This window comes from Brienomyrus brachyistius, chromosome 3 (genome assembly GCF_023856365.1).
Source record: "Brienomyrus brachyistius isolate T26 chromosome 3, BBRACH_0.4, whole genome shotgun sequence".
NCBI lineage: Eukaryota > Metazoa > Chordata > Actinopteri > Osteoglossiformes > Mormyridae > Brienomyrus > Brienomyrus brachyistius.
This window is the reverse complement of record NC_064535.1, coordinates 7774418-7786051: the sequence shown is the minus strand read 5'-3', so window position 1 is coordinate 7786051 and position 11634 is coordinate 7774418. Positions and strand designations below refer to the sequence as shown.

The following is an 11634-nucleotide window of genomic DNA, read 5'->3' as shown; positions in this document are numbered from 1 at the left end:
GTAGGGACAAGAAAAGCCTCTGGGGTTCCAAGGTCATCTGGCCGCCCACCTCCCCCCCTCCTGCACATCCAGGGCATGCTAAGATTACAATTACAATTAAATTCTAAAAGCACGGTGTAAACTGTGGTCGCGGCCAAAGCCCGCCGATGCTGACACATCACTGCTGTGACAAAAAGGTGGGTTAGGGGGACTTTGATGTGCATACAGAACATTCAGCATACAGGATACACTGAAAGTGAGAGTGGAAAAAAAGTTTCCTTTACAAAGAATGGTACACAGAGTGCCAACATGAATGTGAAATCACAGGGTAATTGTCAGGGAACTCCCTTTCCGACACTGAAAACCTTTAAAGACAGTGACTGGACCCTTTCAAAGAGCTTCCACGGTATCAAATCTCAGAAATTCCCTATCTGTTCTTTATAATCCTCCCCAATACTTCTGGTTCAAGTGGTGAATTCAGAGACATTGGAGTTTTTTAAGGAGTTATGACTAACCGGCCAAACCTCGGTATCGTATCTGCGTGTCATCTGTCAGACTGTCGTTTCACTGTAATACGCAGCCAATCAGGCAGGTGCTGTTTCTAATAATACTAACAAAAAGTTCCCTGTTTAGAATTTTTTACCAGATTTAAACCAATTATGAAAATTCTACAGCAGGTACCAAGAATAGAACAAAGGACCGTCAGATCGTTGGTGGGATACGTCGTCAGCTGGAGAATTTTGTGACTGTACTATTCCATTACATTTCAAACAATCCAGTTGGTCATGTTCTAAGGACAGTTTAGCTTTAGATGCACCAAACGGTATTACAGGGCGTACAATTGCAATCTTATAATGCTCTAATCCTTTTTTACTGGCAATTCATACTTCGGGAATGAGAATCCTTCAATACACGCCTTCTTCAGGCAGGAAAGCATTTGTAGCAAATCAACATTCAACTGAATTACTCATGGGTCGCAGTTTACGGTACTACACGTTCTGTGCTCAAATTCTCTTTGGTGCTTCGTTTATGTTTAATATCTTGAGTACAGACCGTAAGGTCCCTACCAAAGGATCCTTATAGGACAGGATAGCATTACGAAACGATAAAACTCCATGGGTAGTATAAGTGAAAACGACACAGATACCCGCCCTTCCAAAAACTAAAATTTAGGCTCACGTCACACTTAGGAGGGGCGCTTTCCGCATCGCACGGCGAAGGGAGCAGAGCGGCGTAGGACGGTGTCGCCTTGGCTGTTTTCAAGCGGAATAATTGACCGAAACTCTCAAGGTATTTGACATTATTTATACTATAGACATTTCGAAGGCTTCTTATCACTGAACAGCGTCAGTTGCTATTCACGCACAGTTTCGTTGCTCTTTCAAACAAATATTAGGCTGTTTTTTGCGGATCCCTGGCTGAAAACGTATGTTTCAGTATAATTTGTTATTTCGGAGCGGAGAGATACAAAGTCTGCTTTCTGCTGTGTAAAGAGACGATACAAGACGTAGCATAAAAACTTTCGACGTTTAGAGGTGTAACTAAGGAGCGATAGGCACCTGGACTTTTCAATATATTAGGAAATTAATATTTCCCTTAAAAAGTCATATATGGAGCCAATTAAGGGAATAATGTTAGGGGAAGTATTGCCATTTGAAGTTTTTTTTTACGATTTATATCTATATATCTATATATATCTATATATATATATATATATATATATATATATATATATATATATATATATATATATATATATATATATGCTAATCGATGTTTTCACTGTAGCCGATTGAATTATTTAAGTGATTTCAGGATAATTCGTACCATTTAAAATGAAAAAAGACAGGACATTGTAAGCTTCGACTAAATGCAACACAGAAAATAATTAGAAGATCTGATTGTCTATCGGGTTGTAATTTAAAGCCTTAGCAAGTGAAACCATTTAAAATATACCTGTTTCTTTTTTCTTAAAGCTTTCTGGTGGTGAATAAATCAAGGATACTGAAAAATCGATTCTTTCAGAGTGAAGGTTTCATTTTGAGTATCTATTCTGAAATTAATATATCTTTTTTTTTTAACTTGGTAGCCTGACTTAAATAGCCAGAAGTCGAATTTCGTTATCGAGATTTGATAATCAGTGGTATCGCTCATCCATAAACCAGAATTAGGGCTGCACGTGAATGATTGTTCATTAATACCGTAAGGCGCTATAATGGATGTTACAAAGTATTTTGGTCACGATGCTTATTTTTTCTAAACTGCGGTCAAACGAATATGCCCGCAAAATAATTCATGAGTTTCTGAGGTTTTAAAAGTCAGTTCTTTAAAAGCATTAAATAGGCTACCTTGCTCGTGCCATGGTGGACACTCCCCTGCGTGAACTAGTAGGCTAGCAGAACCGAGGGATGCGTTTATTGCCTGGGTGTATAAGATGTGTTTTAAGCGTTTAGAAAACTTTTTACCAAATGGTATTCTGACGACAGAAGTAAGTTTGCCTGGAAAATCAAGTTTATCTAAACATTCAGATTTAAATATATTTACAGGACAACCTTGTGATCTACACGGGATGGATGGATGGATGGTTGGTTGAATGGATAGACGAATATTTATTGAGCATCGCGGTCTGAAATTGTTTCAAATATATGCTACAAATGACTGATTGTATTGACCGGATAACTAGACATGAGTGTTATGCATTCAAAAAATCTTAGTAAACGAGGTGGTTCATCTCGTGCCTTGGATCGAGATTATGTATGGAACCAACATAAATCTGTAGATAAAAGCACGAAGTGTTTCAGAACGGTTCAGAAAGGCCTCTGCAGAACGGTTGCCATCGGGTGTTGCTCCATGCTCCGATGTCTGGCAGGTTTTATCCGGAACGTGACGTCATAGGCCTCCTGCCTGAAGTCACGCTCTGTCGCCCCCCAGGCGCCCGCATCTCGCGTGAGACGCCCTCCGAGTTTCTGACAGTCATCTGATGCCCTGTTCCTACAGCCGACTTAGAGATGGCAACTTTTTTTTATCATTATAAAATTTGGAACCTTCCAATTCTTAGTCCGCTCCTTATGGTTAATACCAGTCTAACCATTGTGGCTGTCAGGTATTATGACTGTGTTATTGCCATAACATGATTTAGTGCTTTATGCTTTCGACTGAACAGGTTTTGCTCCAGGTGGAGTAGATTGTGGGGCGTGAGGGCATCCTGGCCCCATCAGGACGGTGAAATATGTCATGTTGAAGGCCTCTCTTTGGGCTTTTAACTCGCTTTAAACATTGGTATCAGACATTTAACTGCTGAAATTCATGCTGGACATCATTCTAAATCTCTTCACGGTTGCACAAGCCACAAAAAAATGTCGCTCAGTCATGCTAAACCCGCTTGAGTCTGCAGTGACTCTTTCTGCATCCTTCGTAACTATTACCCGCATGGTTTAGCAGTGTTGATTCACAGGTCAGTCATATCTTCCAAACAGGAAGGGAAGTGAAATGTGGGGGTTCCTCGAACACTTTAAACCCCATTATTCGGGGTTAGAGTTTGTCCTGTCGTGATCACTGCAGCCAGCTTCCTCTTTCAACATTAACCCCATCTAATAGGAGCTTTCTCAGATCCTTTTGCCATGCAGTGCTGAGCGTGTCAGGTTACCAAACTCTGGCTACTCATTCCTTTAATTTACGCCGCTTTAATTTTTTCTTCTGCCATAGCCCGAGGACATTTTGGCCAGAAAAGCAGGAGATCTGGAATGTCCAATAACGAGGAGTTGTTGTCAGAAATCTCCACTGAGTGCCACAGATTTCTTAGGGCTTAGCACTGTTAGCCTTAGCACCCAGTGGTGTACCTTACCGCCCAGCACTGAACCATTATAGAAGGTGGTGGAGATTATTCCTACCAAGGGTAATATTTACATGAAATTGCTGTCAGTTGCTCTGCCTCGGCTCCCCTTAGTTTACCTTAGATTAATGAACCATGCCAAACTTTTTGTTCCAAAATCCCAGTCACACAATGCCTCCCCCCCCCCCCCCCCCGTCACGGGTTTTATGCAAACAAAAAAGTCATGTGACAGCAGTCTCTTAGACAGATGTATCATTGCAGCATGTCTGTTAATGTGGCTGTTTGCAGCTGCTCCCCCACCCCCAATCAGTTGGCAAGCAGTGAATCAAGTCTGTTGATCACCTGTCAGTCTTCAAACAATTGCACTGCCTTTGTCCTGCCATACAGTCAACTTTTAGTTTGTACCAAACCTACTCAAAATGTACAAGCTTCCTGTCTAAGGAAGAAAAAAAAAAACTCAACTGACAGGCTGTTTTCTGGGAATCGGAATGTGATACACTGAGAGGTTGAGACTTCCATCCCATCTTCTGACTCATATTGCCTCGTGCTGGATATTTTATGAAGTTTCGTGTCGACTATCGATGGGTGAAATTAGAAAAGCAGAAATGTAAGCCCGAGGTTAATTAACAGTTACTTTAACAGCTTAGCTGTGTCTGGGCAGTCTGGCCCAGGCCTCCTGGTTTCCAAAATCACAAATGGAGAAAGAGGTATCAGACTGCCCAGCTAAATATGCTGTTTCTGTGTTTGTACTTGGTTGGCGAAGCCTATCACTCACCAGGGATGAAAGGGAAAACTTTTACACAGTTTAGACAGTTTTATGCATGCTTTGGCGTCCACGGGGGCTAACAGTTAGGCACATCCACCAGTAATGGGGGGATGCTGTGTAAAGAAGTGCTTTCTCAAATCCACTTTAAAAGGTTCTCCCAGCGAGAAATTATATTTTTTATTTTACTCGCACAGTTACAGTTTATGACGAGATATCGTTCATCCTGCATTATACCAGTAATATTTAAGCACCAATGATATTTTGTAATTGAGAAGGAAGCTTGTGTGGGGGGAAATCATAATTTTGGGAAAAAAAATATTGTTTATGGTGTTCCGGTCTATTGAACATTTTAGGCGATTTTTCCCATTTGTGCATTCAGAATGTTCCTTACCATGCAACGCCTGAAGTAAACCAGGAAAAACAAATATTAAGAGGTATTCCTCGGACGTATCAGTTTTCTCGGTCCTGCCCACGAGCCTGGATTGGGGCCAACGTAGCTCGTAAACTGAAATGTTTGACACCCCTAAATTAGAAAGATAAAGAAAAAGTATATCTGGTTCACATTTGAAGTGATTCACTTGAAGCTCAAGGTTCAAGTTTTATTGTCCCATTTGTTCTGAGGAATACGGTAAAATGATGCCACTTTTGCAGGGGAGGGGACAGGTGCATGGGGGACAATAGGGCAAACAGCAGCGCAGTGAGAGGCAAAAGAGGCAGGAAGTGGAACCATTCGTGGATGCCGCGATCGGGGAAGGATATGCAGATAACCACAGACCGAACACATGTGACTGAGCACACATGGGGTGGCTGACTGGAATGCACCCAAACCCACAGCATCCAGCCGGCTTTCCTGGACTTTCTGAAAGCTGACATTCCTTCCCGGCTTTGCCAGACCTCCACACTCTGATCTCGTCGGGGAGCTCAGAGGGCCCAGACATGTTTAATCCTCTGCTGCTAATCTGCAGACTCAATCATGTTTCCCAGCTTTGAAGCTTTTTTTTTCACTTTTTTGTTTTTCCTGGGGGGGTGGTCTATCCAGAAGCCTATCGGGGCCTCTCCCTGAACGCCCCCCCTCCCATCCACAGCACGACAAAGCTTTTTTGGTAAAAATATTTTTCACTGCCACCCAATCCTTCAGTTGTGAGTCAGCCCACAAATTACCGTAATAAGCCCCCCCCCCACCCATAAGCACCATAACAGACTAGCATCTAACTTAAGCTGGATGTGGATACTGCTGCCTTTACTGCTGTTCTCTCCTTTATGGTGGGTATGGTGTTCTGAAAATGTAAACAAAGCCAGACACCCACCTGAGCCTTCTGTTTGCCACTGGTGCCCCTGACGTTATCTCTATCTCCCCGCAGGTTGCTGTTGCCCCCCCCAGGCGATTAGGATGGGGTAAAGTTCTGGTGGAACGGAACTGGGAGGTCTGCTAGTACAGCATTGCTGGCCGGTGTCGTATTTACAGCCAGTAGGTAAGGAGCAGGTTCCGGGTTCTACACATTGGACACCATTTCGCATTTGACTGAGTATGAATGGAACATCTGTTTATATATATATGAAGGTTCACACAAACCTGTTTTTTTTGTTGTTATCAAAAACTGTCCTGTGGGTCGCTGGCTCATTTTCTCTTCTCATTTGTTTAGTAGTTTCAGCGTAGCTTGCAGCCCTGGTCCAGTTACAGCAAACCAAACAGTACCTTCTCAAAGAGAGCTTTGATATATCACCCTTCAGGCGTATTTACAAACTCGAAGCTTGCTTCATTATCTCATGCTGCCAAAAACAGACGGACTCTCCCCGCCCCTCAGCTACGCTTCACTCTGATTGGCCAGTAGGTTAAGCATACCCGAGAACTGGAGCTTTGAAGCTTGTTTAGAACTTATTTTTATCGTCTTCCCTGAATAACACTCGAGGTTTTGTTTTGTATATATATGTAATATATCTCTTATCTTTTTCTTTACGGACTGCAGTGTTACTGCTTCCACCACCAGTGACATAGTTACATAAGTCATGTCGATTTTGTTGTATTTGTTTTATTTATTTTTCCTATCATGTAAAATTGGCTTGTAGGTTTACTTTTCATGATACACAGGGCAGTAATTGGCGTCATGAGGTAGCTGGAAATGGGGGAGTGCGATGAAGGTTTCACACAGCCACTTATTCATCTGAAAACGCCACTTTGGCCACTTAAGGTAGCCATTTGTGTAATATTAATCCTGCGCACGTTACTCCTTTTGTGCTCACTACTGCCATCATGAGGCTAGACATCATGTAACACAACTGTCTTGTTAGGCCTTAAAGGGGCAGTGCCCCCAAAGTCAAAAAAACTTATTTTTCAGATATGCCGCAACGCTATTCATCCATCCAGATTGTTGTGGTGGTGGTTGCCTAGTTTTGGATCACTTTGTGTGTGTGTGTGTGTGTGTGTGTGTCCCGATAGCGTGATCAGATGTAAACGTGTTAGCTTAGTAGTGATAGGTCAGCTAGAAGTGTCATCAGATTAATTCATTATTTCTACTTATTATTGCTAGTTAACAGTATTATTACAGCACTATTAACTAAGATAGTATTGTTGCTATTTGTTATTGTTGGTAGCTGAGGCTAACGATACTGCCAGTTAACATTAGCGCTCAGCCGAGGAGAACACCATTGATGTTCACATCCGGTCACATTGTCAGGAGCACGAACACCCCGGAGCCCACGTCTGCACAGTGATACGGTTGGTGTGTGGAACTCGGTAGAAAGAAAATAGTTCCTACATTGAACGGCTCACTACAAATTCTGTGGATTATCTTGAGTAACTCTGTCATGATTTCCAGTAATAGACATCGCTGCAGAAGTTTTCTGATGTACAGTATATTTGGTGCTTTAATAACCACATAAAGAATGCCATTCAATCTCATTATATTAGCCAGAAGACCGATATCCCTCCGCCGATATTTCCTAAACTAGGCAACTCTCACCACAACAATCTAGATGGATAAATAGCCCTACTGAAAATTCTTTGTTTTTTTTTTCTTTTTATCCTTTATTGCAGGGACCTCACAATACGTGTCTCAAAGTGCGTGTCGTTGCTCACTGATTAATCGATTGGATTCCACAGAGAATAACAGATCAAATGAGAGGTGGCGAAATTTGCTGCCCCCCAGCCAGATGATATATGACTTTGATAGATGATATGATGATATATGATGTTATATGACTTTGAGACCCCTACCATTAACCTCTCTGTCGTTACTCAGGTCGTGAGAGGAGACACCATGCAGTGCTGCACGCTGAGGCTCCTGGGTCTGATGCTGATGTTAAACGTGTTCATCTTCGTCATGGTCAGCGTGTCGCGGAACAGCGGCCAGGACAAGAAAAGTCCGGCCAAGCTGCTCGTGCCCAACGAGAAGTTCTGGGGGCCAGCTGTGCCCAGCGGGGCCTACTGGAACCAGGAGCAACGGAAGCTGGATGACTCCCACAACCCCATCCTGCTGGTGGATAATTCTTCCGGCAACACTCTGCACGACTCAGTCAACAACACCACCTCCTTAGCACCATGTGCCCCAGACCTAAGCGTAGCTACGAAGATAAAAGACTACAACTCCCTACCGCAACGCTTCAAGGACTTCTTGATGTACATGAAATGTAGGTTGTACCCCATGGTAGTGGATCAGCCACATATATGCAAAGATAAGCCTTTCTTGTTGCTGGCAATTAAGTCTCTGGCACCCCACTTCGACCGGCGACAGGCAATCAGGGAATCCTGGGGGCGAGCAGGCCAAATGGTCAACTGTACAGTTGCCACAGTGTTTCTCCTGGGTAATGCCACTGAGGTGGACTACTTCCCTCAACTCTCAGACATCCTGATGTATGAGAGTTCTCAGCACAAGGACCTCCTGATTTGGGACTACAGGGACTCCTTCTTCAACCTGACCGTCAAGGAGGTGCTCTTTCTGGACTGGTTCGGACGGCGTTGCCCTGAGGCGAGATTCGTCTTCAAGGGGGACGACGACGTCTTCGTCAACACCCCTCGCGTCCTTAACTTCCTCAACACCTTGACCCCGGCCCGCGCCAAAGACCTATTTGTCGGCGACGTGATTTTGAACGCTGGCCCACACCGAGACAAGAAGGTCAAGTACTACATCCCCGAGAGCATGTTTGTGGGGCCGTATCCACCGTACGCTGGGGGCGGGGGATTCCTCTACTCAGGGGACGTGGCGCTACGCCTGCGCAACATTTCCGGCTTGGTGTCCCTTTACCCCATCGATGATGTTTACACCGGCATGTGCCTCCGCAAGCTGGGCCTGTCTCCTATGAAACACCAGGGCTTTAAGACCTTCGACATTCAGGAGAAGTACCGATCCAACCCCTGTGCCTACCAAAGCCTAATGCTGGTGCATAGCAGGACTCCACAGCAGATGATCCAGATCTGGAAATGGCTTAGGGACCCAAAGCTGACCTGTCAGTGAATATCAGCATATCACCATGTTGCCTGCTTTTGTTTAGCCTGTGAGTGTTTGGCAGATATTGGCAGCTTTTATTATGATGATCATCATCACAATGGTAGTTCTCGTACTAAAATTTTAATTATGGATATAACGATAATTAGCACTTAAAATTATTATTTATTAGGACAGCTGTGGTCCTTTCCATTGTAAGCTGCGCTAAAAGTGACCTTAATTTTTTTGTCTAGAGTTTAATCCTACTGTATGATCCGCGTGAACACTTCAGAACAGGCCTTTTGAAGTGTTATTACTTGACATTTAAAGAACTTATGAGAGAACAGAGACGTATACGTATGCGGGTCATGTATTGACCTGGGATTTCCATACAGAATGGGTTAGATTTGGAATATGTAACCTTCCCCACTGGTGCCTTGTCTGGCACAGGTCAGTCCATGGATTCTGAATCATCGATTTCACCCCAGGAACAGGAACTAACCCCCATTTCACTTGCTGCAAGTTTCAGTGAATAATTTCCTCCAGTCCTGTTCTGAAAAAATGCCTCAGGGTAATTCTCTTGTTTTTTTCTATCCGACCATTAAAATAGTTCACATCTGATGCACATCTAAGGCGTTTTATAATGTTTTTATTCAGCGCCTGTTTTAATGCAACGCCGGCTTTCACCCGAACCCCTCTTGAGCTGACGAGATGCTTTAACAGAACATCAGTATTAACCACCCGTCTCCACATTGCCAAGTTACACTGTGGATGGAGATGCCATTTAAATCCATTTGGAACGAGAATGAATTAAGGACTCATTAGGCCGTGGCGCCTACATAGATGCAGGGCTGCCGTTTCAGAAAATTTCCTGGCTTCCAATTTAAAAAGTCGTGTGTTTGAGGTAATTGGCCTATGAATGTATCTCTGTATACTACATACATTTTCTGTTTCAGATTCCATAAAAGGAAATGCTGTTTTAGTATGCTGTGCCGTTTTAGAAAAATATCAATGTATATTGTGTGCGCACGTATGATGATTGTATGCATGGTGCCTCAGCAGTTTTCATTGCACTGTGGTGACTACTCCTGCTGTTTGCTCAAACGTTGAAAGCTTATTGGATCTGCACTTGGGGGGAGGTTGGGATTGGCCAAAACCTGCTGGACAGGTCCAAAGTCACTTTAGTAATGGACATAGTAACATTGTAGCATCTGCTGGAGGGAAAAAAACTGATGTTGTGATTTTGTGTTAGTCACTACATTTTCTTTTGCACAGAGTAAAATTAATTCTGTTCTGTAAGAAGTTCTGTCTGGCTAACCGTCCATCTGTGATGTACTTTGTTGTTGTTGGACCAATGAGTTATGAATAAGAGATTCCCAAAGACCTTAATTATAATCACGTTGCTGTTTTTTTTTTTTTTTTTTTTGTTATTTATCTTTTCTTTTTTGGATTTTGTTTTCACACGAAAAGGAGTTTGGGCTCCTTTCCCACCTGCTCTTTGTCATGAATGTTCATTGTACTTGGGCTTCTCAGCTTTCTACCCAGAGTTGTTCTTGTGGTGAACACATTAGCGCCTGCACTTTTAGGATTCCTCCACCATTTCCACTCTGAATTATGAAAACATTCCTTTACAAAGTGCCTGCCGTTTGTGTGACTGTTTACGCTTGGTTTTAAAATGTGCTTTGGCCGATCGGATCACAGATCGACACATCGATGTTTACATGTGGGGCTGTCATACCTCTCCAAGGTGTCCAGTGTACGACGTGTTTTCAGACTCCATTCCTGTCTATCTCACTTCAGCAGACTTCCAATTTCGTCGTGCACACTCATCGTGACATCTTTGCTGGGGACGCATCAGGACGCTATAAGGTTTACACTACAAAAAATGTAGTCACATGTGCCCCAGACCACCTTGGCGAATGATTTGAGTAATTGGATCACGATGTGTCTTGGTGCTCATTTACTCGTGTATTTAGCACTGCCTACTTATGATCCGATCGCCCAAGACGCATATTTAAATAAAGTGTAAACAGGGCGCGTGTCTCCATTACTGCCCCAGTATTGGCATTTTTTTGTACGTATTTAAGATGTGTGTGTTGCGTTTCGTTTTTATATTTTGGATTAATAAAAGTGTTTTACCATATGATTAGTTGTTCTCGTTATACTCAGCTGAATGCTCCACTTGGTTTAAACCAGTGTTTCCCACCCTGGTCCCCGAGGATAGACAAACAGTCCACATTTTTGCTCCCTTCCTGCTCAAGGTGGACCGTGTGCGGGTCCCAGAGGACCGGGTTGGGAAACACTGGTTTAGACAAATGCAATATTAAATTAGTAAATTACATACCAAGATAGGAACCACTTCATAACCACTTAAACTGTTATTTTTACATCTATGGTTGTCCTATTAGCTTCAACGCGTCTGGCCGTTCTCCTCTGACATCTCAATAACAAGGTGTTAAAGGCAGCAAAACTTTCGCTGGATTTTTTTTTATCACTCCGTTCTCTGTAAAATCTAGTCACGGTAGTATGTAAAAATCCCACAAGCGTGGCTGTTTCTGAGACGGTGTAACCACCAAGTCTGGCACCGACGATTATGCCACATTTAAAATCACACGCCACGTCTAGGCAAACGGTAA

At 43.1% G+C, this 11634-nt stretch overlaps 1 protein-coding gene across 1 annotated transcript; it reads left to right on the top strand.

The window, feature by feature from the left end:
* The first annotated feature begins 588 nt into the window (after positions 1-588).
* On the top strand, positions 589-11141 carry b3gnt2b (UDP-GlcNAc:betaGal beta-1,3-N-acetylglucosaminyltransferase 2b). The gene is made up of 3 exons (XM_049009656.1): positions 589-1269; positions 5939-6049; positions 7817-11141. Exon 3 carries the CDS (start codon positions 7835-7837, stop codon positions 9026-9028), a length of 1194 nt encoding a protein of 397 aa, XP_048865613.1. The 5' UTR covers positions 589-1269; positions 5939-6049; positions 7817-7834; the 3' UTR covers positions 9029-11141.
* Positions 11142-11634: the final 493 nt, after the last annotated feature.